At 34.8% G+C, this 19,771-nt stretch overlaps 1 protein-coding gene and 1 long non-coding RNA gene across 3 annotated transcripts in view; one reads left to right on the forward strand and one right to left on the reverse strand.

The window, feature by feature from the left end:
* DIAPH3 (diaphanous related formin 3) overlaps nucleotides 1-16,393 on the forward strand; it is a 244,212-nt gene extending 227,819 nt beyond the window's left edge. For both annotated transcript variants that reach the window (XM_064504793.1, XM_064504794.1), the window contains one exon: nucleotides 14,472-16,393. In XM_064504793.1, the coding sequence (XP_064360863.1) occupies nucleotides 14,472-14,731 (260 nt within the window). In that variant the 3' untranslated portion in view covers nucleotides 14,732-16,393. The remainder of the gene's footprint in view (nucleotides 1-14,471) is intronic.
* The window catches only part of LOC135327143 (uncharacterized), a 43,839-nt gene extending 25,499 nt beyond the window's left edge, over nucleotides 1-18,340 (reverse strand). The window contains exon 1 of the long non-coding RNA XR_010387223.1: nucleotides 18,271-18,340. This is a non-coding gene — a long non-coding RNA (uncharacterized LOC135327143). The remainder of the gene's footprint in view (nucleotides 1-18,270) is intronic.
* Between the last annotated feature and the right edge of the window lie 1,431 nt (nucleotides 18,341-19,771).

Below are 19,771 nucleotides of genomic sequence, written 5' to 3' on the forward strand. Positions count from 1 at the left end.
TTTGTGCTAAATAATGGCCAAGTGACTTATTTTAACAATGGCTGCTTTCCCTTCTACGGTTCATGTCAGTATATTATATAAAAAGCAGAGTTCTAGCTGTACCTATCCAAACTATTTGCTACAGCAAACAGAATATAATTTATTTCCATTCTATTCTTTATGTATTGGATGCAGAAAAAATATTGTGAAATTCCACAGCTTGTGTTAAATAGATATTCAGATTGAGACCCATAATGTTCTATCAGGCCTTAATAACACTGGATCTATGAAATCGTGCCCTCTCATCCCTCCCTTCTTTTCTCCTCTGAGAGAAAAACTTACAGTCTCTAAAATCTGCTGTCACCATATAGGCCGGGAAGTCCAGCTTTTATGCAGGTTTTGCTTCAAGTCAAAAGTTGGAGCCTGTGGATGCAAAAGTTGTAACCCTTAAAAATAGTTTGTGGTGACTTTCAGTTAGTTTTAGATGCCTAGAGTGCAGCCATTTGCATCCAAGTTAGTCATCCTAAACTCTCTTTAGCTATTTTAGATATCTACAGTAGGATGAACTGAACCGCACTGTAGAAGTGCTTGTTTCTCCTCATTGACTGTGAAGGGAGCCTAAGGCAATGAGCACAAATTAATTTAGTCCAATAAATCTCACACTGGGATCAATGGCCTTTGGTCAGGCACAAGGACACACAGGACTAAGCATGCTCCCTTGTTACAAATAAGCCTAATCAATTTAATTTCATACAGTATTGAAGAAAAGAGTGGTTTTGTTTCTCAAGTTGCAGTACGTATGTATCTGTGGTTAATGAATTAAATATGGTTCATAATTGTAGTTACAAAAAGCCCAGTTATATTAGATTTCCCTCTGCTGGAGGGAATTGCAAGTGTTTTAGTGTATTCATTGCCACCAAAAAACTGTTTGTTATCTTAAAGAAAGGGGAAGTGTGCCTACACAAATGTAATCAAACTTTTGGCTTGTGCTGTATACTCTTAGATAATAATAGAGTTAAATTTACAAATTCATTTCATCTTATTGAAAGTGTACTGGTTTTAAGCTTAAAGTATGGTAAAACTCTGTGGTTATTAAGCTTAGAAGAAGCAAATATTTTAAAATAAAGACACAAGGTAAACTCTTGCTTCTAATAGTTGAATTCTTAGAGGTAGAGGATATTCCTCCTTTTTTTTTTTTCTCCCTTATAATCTTCCTCAGTTAAGATGTTTCTGAAGCAAAAATATGTAAATACCTAGCCTACTATTTCTCCCGAAATTTTATAGATTTCCTTGGAGTTTGCTGAATTGTCATTCTTCATGAATGCTGGCTAATGTTGTGAATCTAGATTTGTACGTGCTATTATTTCATGACACAAAACTGCAAATTAATTTTCTATAGGAGGTTACTTTGGAATGAATACTTCTGTGTTTGAGATTTGCTTTATAATAAATTTTACTTAGACCATAGTGAGTTGCTGAATGTTGGGATATATTTCAATAGTATTTGTTTTTATTCACAACATTCAAAGCTATTTGGGTATAATATTACTCTTTTGAAATGAGCACTAATGAAGATGCTAGAAAAAAAAAGAAAATATAACTGTAGCATATTTAGCCTAACTGAATAACTTAATTGATAAGCTAGCAATGTTTTTAGAAAATATACTCATTCTAGGAAGAAGTGTCATTAAGACAATTTCAGTTATTATATGTACTGTGCTTCATAGAAGATGTTTTTAGCTTTTCTTTAGAATAGGATGGGAGAAAAAGAATTTTCTTTTCTAGAATTGTGCAATGATCATGAGACATGAGAGTGTGACATAAAAGTAACCAGTGGACATCCTGGTCTACATGAATTTGTGTATGCCTGTCTTGTTCCAAAAATTCTTTTCCAGAGATCTCAATGGTCTTGAATATTCAAAGATTATCCACAAAACTTCTCCTAATTAGCTGCTTTGCTGTATCTTTACAGAAATAGGGAATACTGAAAAAATAAGTGATATTTCTGAATTTATTCTTCTTCTGAGCAATCAGGTGGTTTCCATCATAGAATATCTTGCTGCCAGAACTAGATTACTCTGGTGAGTTTGTCTACACTGAGTAGACACCTATAATCACTGTAATTGCAAACTAGTAACCATCGATGATTCCATGCAGTCTGCAAAGCTCACCCAAAAAGCAGGATGAAGAGCACAGTTGTGAGGCTATGAGAAGATAATTTCTGCATCAACAAGACTGTCAATGGCTAGTTTAAAGACAGTTCAAATATGTCTGCATATGTGCATGGAAGAAGTACATATAAAATGTATAAAGTGTGATTTGGGAGTGACCAGGAGCCATGTACTTTGAGCTGCAGTTTAGGGTTTTAGAGAGATGTACGCCAATATAGACTGATATAGCAAAGAGTTGAACAAAAGGCTAAAGAGAGAGAAGTGGAAATGTGTTAGGCAAGTCTTAAATCTGTAAAAGTCTGTCTTGAAAGTCTTAAAAGTCTTGAAAGTCTTAAAACAGTCAGGTGAAATATAATACAGCTTTTATCAAATTCAGATATACAATGCCAATTAAGTACAGAATTGTTACAATATCAACAATAATTCATTTTAATGTATTATGTCACAATCTTAAGCATATTTTGAAAGCATTAAATTTTCTTTTTGTGCTTTAATGTGTCATATTATCAATAATATTTAGTTAAATGCCCAGAGTTATTGGAGAAAGAAAAGTATTAGTGTTAATTCAGATTAACTTCAGTGGTCATAAACGTCAATGGTCTTCAGTGTAATCTGTTGTCCTCTGAGTTCTTGCACTTCAAACATTTACCTTTAACATGAGAATGCATTTGACTGTGCATGCTACAGAGAAGTAAGTTAAGCGTATATTTTTCTCTTTGTGACTGACTGGACTTGTGTGTTATTATTTTAATTACCCCTCAAGCAATTCTCTGATGTGTGATCGTGTGCAGGTCAGTGTTCTTCAAGTCCTTGAACATGACAGCTCAGAGAATAATTATCCTGTCATCACACCTTGATTCATTGTTACGCAGTTTCTTGGGCTTTTTTTCCTATTCACATTTGCTTAGCAACCAGATCACACATTTCATACTTATTATTCAAGTAATCACCCTCTGCAGCACATAGATGCATCAATTAAAGCTTTACAATAAAGTATATTGTTCTGTGCAGAATCCTCAGGTGTCAGGAGGTAAAAATTGATTTTAAATGGTTCAGACCTTCTTCAAATTGCTAACCTGTGTTTATAATAAACAAATAAGCACACTAACATTCTAAACAAAAAATGATAGGTCACAGGCAATAGGAAATGGATAATAAAATTATATTTTTTCTTAAAGGGATTTGTCTTTTTTTTTAAGATTTATCATTTTAAATGCAGTTCTCAAATGTCTGAGGGCTGAACATTTTAGATAAGTTTTTTTCAGATGCAAATCAATTTTGTATCTGCTTTATTGACTTTCACCTGTATTCTTGGTAAACATTTTCTGACTAATTTTCAGATTTGGGTAAATTTCACAGCAAATTATTATTGGAATGTGACTTGAGTACCCAGAAGCTGTCAAGATGGTTCAGTGATTTAATGTTGGCATCCTGCAGCTTTGACTGTAATCAGCATATGCTCTGGCATTACCATAAATGTTTTCTTAACCATCTCTGTCATAAAAAAGGAAGATTTTTCCTGTTTGGAGACTGCTGCTTCTGATTACATTCAGTTTGGTTTCTTTTGCATAATTAATATACTATGATGATCTCTAACCTTTTGTTTTTAATATCACCTTTTGAGCTAGACACATTTTCAAGGCTGCTTTGTAAGTTAGAAATAAAGAGGAAAACCAAGTCTATATATAAGAATACTTTGTTTCATTGCTTTGGGAGGTCTGAACTGCTTTCTGCCTTCAGTTCTCCATGCATGTAAAACATTCCTTTTTTCAGTCTTCCTGGGGAGGATTGTTGGATTCTTTTTTTCTTCTGGTTGGTTCTCTGTTCTACTTTCAGCTTATCTCTAAGTGATTTTAGCCCAAATTATGTATTCTAATGCATAGCATCTTAAATTTTTTGAAATTAAAAAAAATTTTCTCTTACACGGCAAGTTTAACTTTTGGTTACCTGGGCTCTTCTGATATTTGGTTGTGGCTAAACAGTAATTTTGTGCCATTGATTAAGGAAAGATGAAACTGGAAATGCCACAGTTGGTTTCTGATGTTTAAAGTAAAACTTTGCATAGTAAAGTGGCTGCTAATACTCTAATCATTATAATATAGGGCAATAAATATGTTCATTACTTGAAAAATGCATATCATTAATGATGTTAAACACTGCATTTTGAATTCACAATTGCACAATAACAATTAATTACCCATGACAATGTGTCTAGAATTTGTCTCAGATGATAATTCAATGATATTTGGAACATTTCAGTCAAGACTGAGTAAAAAGCCATCTTTAAAAATATTTCCATATGTACACTCTGTGGAGATCGCGTTCCTTTTTCAAAGTGATCTGTCACATTTGCATTTGGGGGTCCAACACAGCTATTGCTGGATTGTGTGCAGAACAGAAATTTTTATATATCCCATCTGTTTCCACACATGAACAAGGCCCAGTTAGAATCCATCCCAAAGAGAGGAAATCGTTCAGTGAAAGCACATAAAGAGGGTGAGAGAGAGAAAGAGGAATCGTCAAAGCAATTTATAAATAATCTTGAACTAGCAAAAGATGAATCACTTTTCATATGTCTTTATTGCCTAATATTCATTTTGTGTGAGAAACTTCTTAAAAAGGTACCATATTTCCTGCTACACAGTTTCAGTCTACTTGATAGCATGCTTTTGTTGTCTGCAACATTTCATCAGAGAATGGACCACAATAATAATGCTTGAATAATAAAAGTTAATTAAGATGATTCTTCTTCATCCCATCTCCAGTTTATTCATGAAGGCAATCTTGGATGTCAGTTTATATTATGTATATGAGTTTAAACTTCACAAACAGGTCTTTGCTTCTGTGCTGTAGAGAAGTACCTACACTTTAGGGAAGTACAGATATCTTTAAGCTGACATCAGCGTTCTGTAATTTTTTTTTTTAATCTACTTAGGATTTGGAGCGCTCATTACATAAATACTTTTTCCGATTATTAAATCATCACACTCTCACCTACCTGTCAGAGCAACAGCAGCATGCAGCCCTCTCTTTGCCATGTTTCCCTCCAGAGACATGTTTTTAAGAGAGCAACCTGAGAGCCATATGCTGTTCCTGCAATCTTTTGGATAGTAGTGAATGACAGCCCACTGTGGCTGTGACCTCTGTGGGCGAAAACTGCTTCAGAGCATTGGTCCAGTACTTGTTATGGAAATGGGAGAAATTTAAGTTTCTACTCAACTGTTAAGACTAACACACACCTAACTTGCTTTCAGCTCCAGCCCTTTATGCTGCTCCCAAAAATATTTGCAGGACTCTGTAGATTTCCCTTTCCCTTTAAAAGCAAATTGATTAATTAAGAGAGAAGTGCAACCCAGGTATTGAGAGGATGTCACATCACTTTCTGACAATACAAAATATTCTGCACTGCCTTCTGTAATATAGCCTACCAATACCTTGGTTCCCACATAAGCCAAGGAATGGAAGTTTGGGCTAAAAGTCAGGAATATAAATTGTATGTTTTCAGCAGTTATCAGAATAGTTAGGATCTTTGTTTTTAAATCTTTAAAGCCAGGAATGGTGGATAAAAATAATTTAGCGTTAAACTCATAAGGCAATTAGTACATGTAATTCTGTATTTTTTTTGTAAAATGTTTATCCTAAAATAATAAATACTTAACAAACAACATTTTTAGAACTGCAAGAAGTGGAATCACACAGCTTAGTATTTAGGAGGCTTGGTGGTGGTGGTGGTGGTGGTGGTGGTGGTGGTGGTGGTGGTGTTTTTAATTTTTCATGGTTAGAAGGCGTCCTACTGTGTTTTTTCTGCAACAAAAAAAGAAAGCCACAAAATAAAAGAAAGCCACAAATTTTGTTTCCTTTCCACTTTGGATATTTTCATCAGCATATTATTCATCATTACTCATTGCAGCTGCCAGTAGCTTTCCTTTGATGGCAGCAGTCTTAATAGCTATTGCTTAAATTCTTTATCAAAGTGTACTTTGAAAGCAGTATCATCTGTAGGTAGATACTGTGCAGGACAGGCTTGGAGACTAAATGTATCTACGGCTTAAAGGTGTCAGTGGAAGTTTAGTGTGTGGGATATATGTGAATTATTGTCAGCTGAACAGAGAGAGGATGACTTTAGACTATGGGCCTTGGTCTATTTTGTTCATACATCACCATCTGATACAATCATCATTTTTTACTATTAACTCTAGACTGGATTTGAAATAGCAGGCTTCAATTTGCTTGAGAAGAAAGTAAAAACACAAGTAATAAACTACAATTAAGGAACTTAAAATAGTCTAAATATGTTAGCTTCTAGTTGTATCACAGACCACTGTAATCTTTCCTGACTCTTCTGTCTTTAAAAAGAGGAAAAGTTGGTGTTTATTCCATTTGTACTTCTATTTGTAATTCCGTAAACACCTAGGCTGCATAACATTTCTGGCCACTTCCAGAAGACCCACTGCCACTGGGTATTCCTCAGCCGTGTAGATAGTATCACAATTTATTCTTATTCCCTTCTTCCCAATGTAAATAAGGAGGGGATTAATTTGCTATTTATTAATATTTAAGTTGTGCCAATTGAGTTGTTTATTTTGGAATTAAGAGACTTAGCCATTTAGTTTTTTAAAAGTGATTCAAGCCATGTGCTCTAAAAGTCAGTAATGACCACAAAGTATGTTTCCATTTTGAAACACGCAGTTTCCTAGGAAGTCCTGAATGCACCTTGGTTTGGGGAAAGATACATAGGAAAAAGGCACAGAAGATCCACTATAATTCAGAGTGGAACAGGGAATCAGCCTTTGGAGACCTTCAAGGTTCCTTCCCTAAATTCCATGAAAAGCTTGAGTGAATTCTCTCAGAGGTCTGATATACACTTGAAGGGGCAGGCACCTAATTTTAAAAGTAGTTTTGGCATGTACTGCCGAGCAGTTTGGGTGTTGTGAATAGCCTGACCACACACTGTCCAGGTATAGACATCATCCAGCTGGCCATCACCAGCTTCTCTGAAAAGAAGGATGTACGAATCGCATTCAGAGGTTAATGTTAAACTCAGAGGGGGGAACAGGCATCATCAACTGAGCAAATATTTTTCATCTTTTTCCCTAGACTTTTGTCTATAATGTTCTCTTTTAATCTTGACAGGCACTCAAGACTTTCATTTAAACTCCAGTAATTTTAAGTTTCATTTCTTGTAACAAAAGTCATTGCCATAAGAGAGGAACTGGTCCCATTTCAACACAAATGCAAAGTGTATCTGGAAATGATCAGAAAAAAGATTGAATGGAGTTGTCAGCAAGAGCTTAGAGTAGTCTTTGGGAAGGTGTAGGTAGGTAAGTGATTAGAAAAATTTTAAAGGCTTCATTTTAGTGCCAGGTGAAAAGGAGCTGGTGTGGCATAGTTGGTTTCTTTACAAATTAGTTTGCTCATAGTTTGTAATTGATTTTCTTTGAAATTTAGTTCCTATAAATCCTATCCTTGCCTCACTTAGTGCTGACCTGCTTGTCGTCTTTCCTTTGAAATGAACAAAAAATTATATTTATTGGTTCTGAAAACTTAGTAAGTCTCATCTAAATTGAACTTATTGATTACAGTGGTTATTCCTTGCATTCCACAGCTTTTATACAAGAATAACAGCCACTATTAAATGAAACAAATGCTGTAAATGCTTAAAAAATCTTCCAAATTTTAGTAACACATTTCAGTGTTTCATTAATGTTTCTACTGTTGCCTGGTTTGGATTAGTCAAGTTGTGAGCATCTATCAGGAAGTCTTAAGAAGTCAGAAACTACTTATCAAACAAACATCATCTGAGTACAGCTGACACTACTTTAGGTGTTGGGGCAGGGGCTGCAGGATATAACTGAAATAGGTCTTCACAACCCAGAGCACTCCTTTAACATTTCAGGAACTTCAAGCCTACCCTTGTCAGTCACAGAAATTGTTGAAAAAATATTAAACTAATAAAAAGTGGCAATAAAAAGTATTTTAAGTATTTTCCATTATACTATGCAGCAAGAAGATATCCTATTTTTTACGAGCGATGTGATGTAATAGACATGGAGCTTCTAGCTATAGCAGTCTTTCTCATTACTTCTAAATTCTGCTTCTGGGTAGTACGGTAGACTTTAGAGAAAGAGAATTAGGTTTTGTGTTCCAACACCAGTGCCAAGCTTTGGAAATGGATTTCACAAGGCTGACTTTGGGCTGTATAAATTATATTAAGGAAAGTTGGGTGCCCGAAGAAAATCTTGGCTCACAAAGGTCCAGTGCATTGAGCTTTAATAGGAATGCCAGTTCAATGCAGAAAATGAACTCTTCATTTCCCACATGAGAGGAAAACAAGAAATACCAATTTTCCTTTTGGCATTTCTCATAGTAAAAAGCCAGAAGTTTGTAATCTGGAACTTCAAAATGACAATGAAAAAATGCCATTTTTTTAACTGGAAATTAAAATAGGAAATGCTAAAAGATAGGTTGGGTCCTGTTATCTCCAAGCTCTTTATTTTAGAGCTGCAGCTAAAGGCCTCTGAAGCTGGAATTCAGAGCCTCAACCTTGTCTTAAGCTTAAAAATACAGATTCTTAAGATATCTGCTAAGAGTGATCATATTCAGCCTTTCAAACTTAGAGTCAATCTAGGTAATTCTCAACCAGCTGAAACATAAGCCATTATTTCCCAGCTGAAACATAAGCTGTTATTTCCCAGTTTACATCAGAAAAAGTAGTTCACACTTCAAAACTGTTTTGCTATTTTCCTCATACTTTCAGCAAAGCACCAGGATTGCTTTATAGCTTGGTGTATGCAAGGGAACCCATTAGAAATTGATCTCCAGATTAACTTCTCAAGAGCTTCTCTTTATTTAGGTGGGGCATATGGAGATAGTGGGGGTATACACTGATCCGCTGACACGGCCCGTGGTATGCATCCAAGGTCTAAACACATGTGGAAAGGTTGCACAGGAATGTGAACGATGGCACAGTCAACGTAATGTGTGGAAGATCAACACGGCTTCCAAAAGCGCATTATCTTTTCCTGTGGTGTGGTGCTGGGAAATCATGTGAACATTTCCCTGACATTCAGTTCCACACATCAGGGCCTGGGAACCAAAGACAAGCTCTGGCATCACGCTGGGGGGCTGATGATGAGTATTATGGATAGGGCTGTTACTTTTTCCAAGCTGAAGCTGTTTGACGTGAGAGCACGCTGACAGAATATATTTCACAGATAGGTCATAACCTGTAATGTAAAAGTAATTTGAATTGGTGGTAAGGGTGGTCTGTATGTGTGGGCTAGAGAAAATCTATCAGCATAGACATAGCTTCACAAATGCGATGTTGCATGTGGAGCACAAGCCAGAGGTACCAGCAATATTCCACTGGGGTTTTGAACAGTTTTCCTTATTAACTCTCAGTAGAAGATATAATGAGATTGTAACTGCAATTGTTCTTTCCTATATTATGATTTTATCATGCCCTATATTGAGTGAGACATATGACCATAATACAAGCATATGATTCCATGTAAAGTACTATTTTCCTTCTTGTTTTTCTAACTTTATTTTTCAATCAATGTACAAGTATTTACATAAAAAGTGTGTCCTTAGTATGAAGACTTTTATTGAGAAACTATGCAATGAAATAATGCTTTTCAAAGTACTATTTTATTTTAAATATTTATTAGTAGCTTTAAAAAAACTCATATCTCTACTTCAGTAAGTCGCTTACAATCATTTTTGTTCACTATTAAATGTGATATATAACAGCATTAGGCAGGAGTTTAAAATCTCCAACTGATCATATTTTGTTTCCCCAGGTTAACAGCAGGCAGGTCTCACATTACTGACTCTTTTGTTCACATATTATTGCACAATTTCCTTTTTCTGAATATAAAGTATGTAGCCTTTAATGGATTATAAGCATATCATTATAAGTTATTTTATGCTAGGACACCATTTAAACTAAGGAAAGCTATTAAGCACAATTTTCTGTCAACTGAATTTCCTGAGCATTGCTGTTAATCAAAGTAATTTTAAAAGACTTGTATCTAGATGATAGCTATTTGGCTCTAGGTTATGTGAATATCATTTTGAAATGTTTTTGATTAACAGCAGTGCTCAGGAATTTCATACCTAGGAAAACTGAATTTTAATAGGTCTGAAGATGTCAAGGACCCACAACCGTTAGGTATTGAACAAGAGAGAAAGACTTAAGTATCACGGAATCTGGGCACTGAGGCTTTAGTGCTGTAAAATGGGATCTCTGCCTAACCACTACCTGGAAGCATTCAGCACTGGTAAAGTCAAAACTAGTATGGGTAAATGTTCTATCACCGCTGCCTGCCTTTAGGAACCTTTACTGTGAATACAATTTTTTTGCCTTTATTTTCTTTTTTTTTTAATCTGCACAAGTGGGGCTTGTTATGATATAGGTGAATTGACAACTTTTGATTGTTTTTAATATTGCTAAGAGTGATCAAACATTAGAAACTTCAGTCTTCTGCAACATAACTACTTCCAATGTATACAGCAGATTAACAAGTTCCATCTTTATCCAGTGATTTTAATGCCTTTTTTATTTTTTGGCTTATTACTACCTGAAAGTAGACTTTTCTATACTGGATGGACACATCTCCAGAAATGTAAGCTTTCCTGTTAACAAGACCTCCTGTAGATGTGCTTTTCCATAAATAGTTTTCTTTTAACATTTCATAATTTTATTCTTCTAAGTTCTTTAAAAGTGCATTTGAATGAGGTGTATAAGTGTATAAATATATGTATTTTATTCTGCAGGTTTTTTTTCAAAAATAGATACTGACAAAAGCACAAGCTAAGTGAATTTCCATGATGAAATTTACAGATGAAATTACCACAGAAAACCTTTATAGGACTTTTTAGGAAAAGTCTGTTACTATCTGTCTGGTTTATGGAGTTTCTATGTGTATGCTTGTTCTAGAATTGTTGGATTAAAATGGTGGCCCAGTGTCACTAAGCCATCTCCCTGCTGTTGCGGGCAGCCATATCAAATACTTTTTCTGCTCACTTCTATTATATAGGCATTCCAGAACTATTTCTGATTAGAAATATTCTGATTTTTAACAAATTTATTAATAACCATATATTCTTTTGTCAGTTAATCTCAACTTGGTGCTATTTATGAAAATAAGTAACCATATTCCTCCTACCCTTTATTACACTAAACTAAAGAAGTTCAGTTCTTCTGTTGTGGTCAGTTATGCTCTAAACTGCAGCAACTTGCAGCCTCATGGTTGTTAATTCCTATGTGACATGCACTGGCTTTTTTAAATAGCCCATTCCAACAGACTGAAAATGCACTTTTTCAGTTTTACCACTATAGCCTAGCATTTGAGGGAGGGGCAGCAACAATCCAAAGAAATGACTGTGGAAAGGATGAGGTACCAAATCACCGAAGTATGAAAGCTTTAAAGGAACGTGTGAAGCAGGACAGAGCATGTGAGTGTTTGGGGTTAGCAAAACAGAAATCTTGTTTTATTTTAAAAAGTGGCAAGGTAAAAATTAGTATTTCTAAGAAAATAGTGAGAGTTTCTCCTTTTAAACTTCTTAGTACGTAACTAATTTTAAACTTTGACTTAAATGGAAGTGATCCTTCAGTGTGACATTTTGGATGAAAAGAATACTACCAGAAGTATATATACCTCAAGCGTTCCAGCATTTAATGCTTTAGGTTCATATTTACCCAAATGAAATCTAGGACTCTGAGCAAGGTATGTGTGCTTTCTAAACAGTGCCTGGCAAAGTTCTGTGTTTCTGGGTGGGATTCGTAACAGCCAGCTTTGAAGCAGGGAATTGCCTACAGACAAACCTGGACGTGCACTTTAGGCACAGCAATGCTATATGGAGAGCTTCCTCCTGATGGAAAGAATATGCAGGGTAAAGATGCCGCCTGATTTAGGAAGCAGCTGAAATCACAGCTTTGAGATAATAATACTGATTTGGGTAAAATATGTGTGTCCAAATCTTTTTTTAGGAATTGGCACTGACTGCTTAGTATTTTTTTATACCATGGCTGAGACCAAAGTGTTCTCATTTCTTAGGAGGAGCACTAACTGCTAGACTACAGCATCATGTATTATGGACGTATCACTTTTTCATTTTTCCAGTCAGTCATGACTTCTCTGGTGTACAGTACGTGCAACAGGTGAAATGAGGACTACTCACAATAAACGGCTGGTGATTAAGGCACTTTCCCATTCACACAGCTTGTTGTCCCAGGACTTCTCAAATAGAAGGAAAGGACTCTGGTCTTCAGTTGAATTCTCTATTCATTAGGCTATACCTAGAAAGTCATGACTACCAACACCATTGCTGTAGTTTTAAGGGGAAAAAAAGAGAAAGCTGTACTCAACTGTACTCAGTTACTACCTTCAAATATGAATTCCAGACTGTAGATCAAAAGTTATGGAGACATCTTTCTGCAATGCTAAATCAGTTACTAAGTTTCAAAGAGGGACAAGATTTTAAATTGACCCCAACATCTATTTCTTAACAGCTTCCTTTGAAGTAGGTTCCTGCTTAGGCTGTTTGCTGTTCTAAATCTCACTCTAAGACACCTAACTCTGCCCCTTGTGAAATGTGAGAAACTGAGGAACATATTGCTGGATTTTACTTTGAGGCCTCAATGCATAAATGTTCACTGCATCTGTTATTCAGCCTAGTTCATCATACCTAATCCTCATGCATGCCTATTTTGGGGGAAAACTCCTTTGAACTGCAAAGTAGTTAGAATTTGGGTATTGGTATGTTCTGGGAAGCATACTTTCAGTACCTGATTTCCTTTGCCTTTTTAAAGTCCACCATCTATACTTAACCCTGATTATAGATCTTCTTATGCTTAAAAATAAACTGATTTTCAAGACAGCAAGTATTTTTCTGACTAACCTTACACTGACTTCAACTGAATATAAATAAAAAGGGCTGAGGAGCAGCTAATATTTTGTATATTGATACAGGTAGTATGTTTTTAGCCTATAGATATGTGTTCAAAATCAATAAATATAAACATTTTAAATGGAATAATATATTTAAGAATGTACATACCACAGTTATTTTAATTAAATATAATGGGTTTATTTTGTGTAATTATAAAGATATGTTCATCCTTGATCTTTGGCCTTATGTGATTCAGGAAAAATGAAATGCGTGCTGCTTCATCTTCAGTGTCAAGTTATTTTCCATAGTATAAAACACAAATTACCTTTTTCAGCTAAGTGAAAAATTCAGCTCTTCCCAGATTTTAATTAAGAATTGTTTATCTGATTTAGAAGATGTTAGAAAGAAGATATTTATTTTCCTCCAATTGCCAAAAGGTGATCATACTTCCAAAATTTGCTGAGATTGTCCAAGAAAGTGTGTAAAATCCTCATCCATCACTGTGAGCCCCTGGTCAGGGAATGACAGTGCAGTAAATATCTTCAGCAGCTGCCTTTTAATGTACAAGCTGTTTTCAGTAGGAATTTTCAGCACTCACATAAAACACACTGTCATGAGTGACTGCCTGTGCTCCAAAGTCATTACTGTTGGGATGATGGAACATCTTTCAATGAATAACCAAAAAACTTTAAATGTCATGTCAAGTTTGTTGAAGCCATTTTCAAGCCTTGTTCAAGGTTACATGCATATTGAGTATGCCTGTTTTTAAGAAGTTTGAGATCTATGAAAGAGATCACTCAGATGCTGGTATAAAGAATAGTCGCTTGATTTAAGGGGAAAAAAAAATCTGTCTGTTACTATATGTCAATCCAGCAAAGCTCCTGAATCTTAAATTGGTACCACTTCTTGTGACAGTCAAGACCAGTGATGTTTAGCAAAAAGTAGCAACATTTATGCAAATTTCTAAAATTACTTAGCTGCCTAAAAGATCATAAAGGAAAGAAAAATGGTCACTATGGATAATTAAATTGAAATAGATTTTCTATGAATTTAAAAATTTGATCAATTACAAAATACATAGGTAATATAATTATCTAGATACAATTTTGGAAGCCACTGTGAAATGCTGAGTGCTCTGTTTTCTCTTTGACTCCAGTGTGAAAGGAAGATCTTGGCAGCATCTATCCCTGATTTTGTGGGAAATAAGTGCTAGTTTAATAAAGGCATGTAAACTCTGTGTCATTTCCAATGGGCCAAGCCCACTACTTCTGAAGTGATAGTACTCTTTCCTTGCCTCCCTGGCGATCAGTTCTCCTTCTAGTACTTCATCTGCATGTAAAATTTTGTCTGATCAAGGTGTGTTTTTACTCAATTTCAGTATTTTGTAGTTGTAAAATGAGGTTTGTTTTGTTTTATCTTCCACAGAGAACCAGAAAGTGCAACTAGAGAAGTCATGTTCACACCACAGTATCAGTTTAAACTCGACAAGAAGCCCAGTCACCAAAGAGATTTCTTATGACATGGAAACAAATTCTTCTACGGCATGGAGCAAGGCTGCTGGGAGAAAGGAAGCCTGTAATGGAGAAGGCAACAAAGAAAAGAAAATAGAGCGTATTGGGTCTCCTTCTAAGGGAGAAGCCATTCCAGAAGTAGAAGCTCTCCTGGCAAGACTGCGAGCACTGTAGGCTAATCATATAAAGAATTAAATCAAAATACACTATAATAGCTTACATCTTGTAAAGATACACTAATTTTCCATTACTGACATTACACATTTTTGAGTTCCCAGTATGTGAATACTCCACTCCTAAACTGTACAAAGTGATACTACAGTATTGCTTAACTGTAAGCAGATTTTTATATGTTTTTACCTATTGAGTGTCCAAAAAATATGAGAAGAAACAGATACTAAAGTATTTCAAGGCACAACCCTTTTAGTGGACACACAGCTGACCACAATGTTTTGAGAGCTTCTCAAAATAGAAGTAAAATATCTTCTAAATATTGTTAAGTCATCATGCCTGGGAATCAGGGTCAATAAATAACAGGAAAAGTATTCTTGTATTTTGTACTACAATTTTTATGCTTAAGTGATTTTAGCACCTAAGAAGTATTATTATAGCATTCTTTGCAATTATAATGATAGGAAATGTGTATCATATAAATTTCTCAGCTATGTTCCAGTTTCAGTCCACAGAGGAGCACCAAAGCTTGCTGAATTATATATGCATTTACAAAATGGAAATCTATGGGCAGTAAACAAGAAATCTATGCAAAGAATATACTTTATGTATGATTAATATATCACTGTTAAGTTTAGTTATGATGATTATATCAAAATAATATATACAGTTTCCATGAATGAAATGCTTTGCTATTGTGTCCATAGTGGGAGAAGAATCTTTCTTCAAATTATTTACCAATATAATCTTTTAACTTTTCACATGTGAGTTAATATGTTTCTGTAAAAGGAACATATAATGGAAAAGAGTTTTACAACTGGGTTTTCACAACCTCATTTTCCAATAGCCTTTAAAGTCTTATTTGCTGGCACAATAGGAATCTTGCACATAATTGCATCTCTTTTATCGCACTGTCATTGTACATTGTAGTATGTTCGCTATCATATTTATTAATTGCACATCATAAAAAATTGCTACCTATGTTATCAGGTAGGAAGCTACTATTAGTATCTTTGCTCCATTATTTAAAGCTTCCTTATAATAAGAGTGTATTAGTTATCTAATACCTTTCTTCCAAAGTACTCTATTTTTCTTTACAAAATCTTGAAAAATATGTCTTTCAATAAGAGGCAGTTACATGAAACCAGTGTTTCAATGCTTCAGTGCTTTTTATATCCTTGTTTAAGTTGCCTTCTTACTTCCTGCACTAAACATTAATAAAATTAATTAGAATTCTGAAACCAGGCCTGTTTATAAACACTGCATGGGGTGTTTTTCAGCCATCATGGGAATCAATCTCCTGTTTCTGGGGCTGTTGTAACTCTCTAATTACACTTCCCGCTTTGGCTTAAAAAAAAATACCAGCTATAAACAGAAATCAGATATATAAAGATGCGAAGAAATCCTATCAGATGGTCATCTGTTCAGCCCTACTTCCAAGCAATGGGCAAAGTTGTCATACAAGGCTGCCTTTGGTAGCTCAAAATAGCATAGTATTGGGGTTTAATGCATCTTTAATGGATAAGTAGCAAATGCTGGTCCGCATAATATAGTAGAGTATGAGTCACGCTGGAATTGACAATTTCCTGTACAATTACTACAGTAAATGGTATGCAATAATTGTATGTAATACAACTATTATTAAAGTTCCGCTAAGCTCTTTTACACCACGATTGTCAAGACTTAGTACCCCCATTTACAGGGTACAGTACAAATTACAATCTGCAAAGTGCATTACGTTTGACTAACTAAAATAGTATCTCAAACACAAAGAAAATGTATGTTGAAGGAAAAAAAATATTAACCGTCTACTGGATGTCTTCAATTGCGGAAGAGATGCTAAAAACAAAAGGGTTGGGAATCTAAAATATGAACACAGTGACCTATTAAGTGAATGTGGAAGAACAAATTCATTGTCCTGAACACAGTAAGTTTGTTCATTCAAATTAGTGGCTAATAGTCCACAACAGAAAACTGACAGTTCCAAGTTCCGGACACTACTGTGTAGTTATTCAAGAAAATAAAATTTACAAAACTGTATTGGATTTTTCAATGACAAGAGAGCTTCTAACAGCCTAGCATCTTCTATTTTTAAATAAGTATTTATACTTAAAATTATAGATTTTAAGCCACCTTTTTTTACAGTTTGAGAAGCTTTTAGAAGTGTATTCCAGTGCTTTTAGTCCTACTTAGACATTGTATTTCTGAATTAATCTTTTCAAGCAGCCATCAAATTAATTCTTAGTTTCTTTTGAATAACTATAATAATAATAATAATAATAAAAGCTATAGAACTTCTTAGAACCCATTCAAATACAATATGTAATTGTTTTCCCCTTCAGTATTTCTTTGTACCGTCATAATTTGATCAATTCAGAGTTGTCCAATTTAAGGACACAGTTGTTTTTCTTTTTACTTTTCATCTTTCTCTAACTTATTACCAAAAAAAAAAAAAAAGAAAGAAAAAAAAAAGCAGAATGCACAGGACATTTTTAATGGGAAAAAATACTTATATTGCCTTATAAGTTCAGGTAAAAATAAATTTGAAAATATTATGCCTGCATTCTATTTCTATGTATTTATGTTTTTATTAAGGTATAAACCTCAGCTTCTAAATTATATGGAATAATTGTTTGGGATTCTATTTTTACTTCAATTTTTAAGAATTAGGGAACACTTTTAATGCTCTGTACTAGTCATGTTTAGTAAGACATTTTTACTGAGTATCAGGTCTATTGCTCGAACTGTAGGATCGAACCATATACTACTTGTGCTAGATATTGAAGAAGGTTTCACATACAGTAAAAACCTTCTATTTCCATAATTCACACTTGAAAATTAAATCCTTATAAAACAAGCTTTCTGCTTTCTTCAAACATGACTGTTTAAATAAAAGTGTTTTAAATAAGATAATCTTGTGAGGTACATTCTACCGCCCATTCTTTCCTTGAGCAGCACACACAAGGCACAAATACCAACAGCTTTTCTTCTCAGTACAATTGTAAAGGTCTCATAGTTTTTTGATTCTTCACATTCATTTTGGATGACTTTTCATTTCACTCAGTAAAAGAACTTTGATTGCTACATCAATTTATGTATACCATATTATTCATGGCAGTGGTCTAAATTCCTATGTACCAAATCGTAATGTTTTGACCTTATCAAGATATTTATGTTTGCTATCAGTCTCCTCAAGCTGTGTGCAACCAGGCTTGACATCCGGCTTATGGACCGTAAGTAATATACTAGACCATGTGAACCCAATAGGAAAAATGATGGTAGCAACATCATTACAAAACAGCCTAAGGGCATCAGCAGGCAATGGTTGCCATGAGAGGTGATGATCTTCTGAACCAGGTGCACCATGAATGGAGCAGAGAACAGCAACCTGAAAGAATTTTAGTTACTTTTGGGCCCCCCTTAATGATGGCAGCACTACTGCTTATGAGACAGAAAAGACCACATGTGGCAAAAACATCTCACATACAGTTATAAACCATCTTCTTCCAACACACAAATATAATTTTCCTTGCTTTACTCACCTACAGCCACTTCATATGCCTGAATCTCACTCTGGCTCCAGCCCTTTACATTATTTTCAGTAAAACCTGAAAAAGATGATATTTACTGCTAACACTTTTCCACATCCATTTGCAATGAACAGGACTAAATTACAATGTTTTAAGCTAATCTTTCTAAGCATTGCAATACCTAGCAACTATAAAACAAATGGGCAACAAGCAAGGGTCAATAAACCCTCAACTATGCTACCTAAAACATTATAATAAGCAACCAGGGTCAAATAAAAATGCTCAGGAAAAAAAAAATTACATGTGTACATTGTTTTCTCTAGAACAAAATACAACACAGCCAAACCACTTTTTTTTTTTTTTTTTTTTTTTTTTTAAGTATGTAATGTGTGGGTTTTACACAACTGAACTAAAGCAGAAAAATATCTTCACTTATAATTCAGTCTGTGGAACCGTTGTCTAGTTTATGAAATAAAAACTATTAGACTTGCAGATTTTACCAGCTTTGAGTCTCGTTTTATGCCAAGATTCCTATATGTAAGAAATTCTAAAATGACCATCTGCTATTAAATTAAGTATGCCATGGATTAATCAATCTGAATTAAATTACTTTGGCATATAAAGCAAACACATTTTCTTACTCCTCAAATGCAGTTTCTACATCACAGTACTGTGTATTTACTTGAAGTTTAATACTAAAATTGTGGCCATATATTCTACTGTAAAACCAGGCTCATAAAACATTCCAGACAACTCTAATATCCGCAAAGAATAAGCAAGAGGTGGTCTGCTTACAATTTTTTCCTCCTTCTCAATTACAGAAAGAGCCATTTAGTTTCTTATGTTAGCTGAGCACATTTTAAGCCCTTCTGTATGTTTATTGCCTTCACTCATGTGGCTTTTTCTTTCTGTGATCCATGCAATGTTTTGCAGTGAAGAGTTATTAATGGAAATATTTTCTGGCAACCTACCACAAATACACTGAGCAGATGACTTGCAAGCAACATCCACCTGTATACCATAGGAGGCATAACACTTAAATGTAATCCCACTAGAGGCAGATAAGGTATTTCACTCCACCCAAACAAAACTGCTCGTTTCATGTAAGTGAGCTTATTCCATTGCTAATATCAGAGCAGGATGTATTCAGAGAGGGTAATATACCTCTGTTTTAAAATCTATGTTGTATTAGGTAGAAAAATAAACCATGGAAAGACAGAAGTGAGAAGACTGGGAAGCAGAGTTGATTAATGTGCTGCCTTATTTCACTTGTGGGACCTGAAATTGCATCTAGTGCAGAATGAAGGAACTGGAAAAAAATAGTCTCATCTGACATCTTTAAAGGTCATGAAGGAAATGATGGTAGGTGATCCAGAGTTGGTATGGCCACAGGTGTCTTGTCTATTCGAAGACATATATCAGAATATCCTCCGAATGGCAATGCTGTTGGGCTGTTAGTTCTCAAAGCGCTCAAATGAATAAAGGGAAGGAAAAGTCTGACAGAGATAGATAT

The sequence above is a fragment of the Dromaius novaehollandiae genome, chromosome 1 (assembly GCF_036370855.1).
Source record: "Dromaius novaehollandiae isolate bDroNov1 chromosome 1, bDroNov1.hap1, whole genome shotgun sequence".
In the NCBI taxonomy this organism is placed as follows: domain Eukaryota; kingdom Metazoa; phylum Chordata; class Aves; order Casuariiformes; family Dromaiidae; genus Dromaius; species Dromaius novaehollandiae.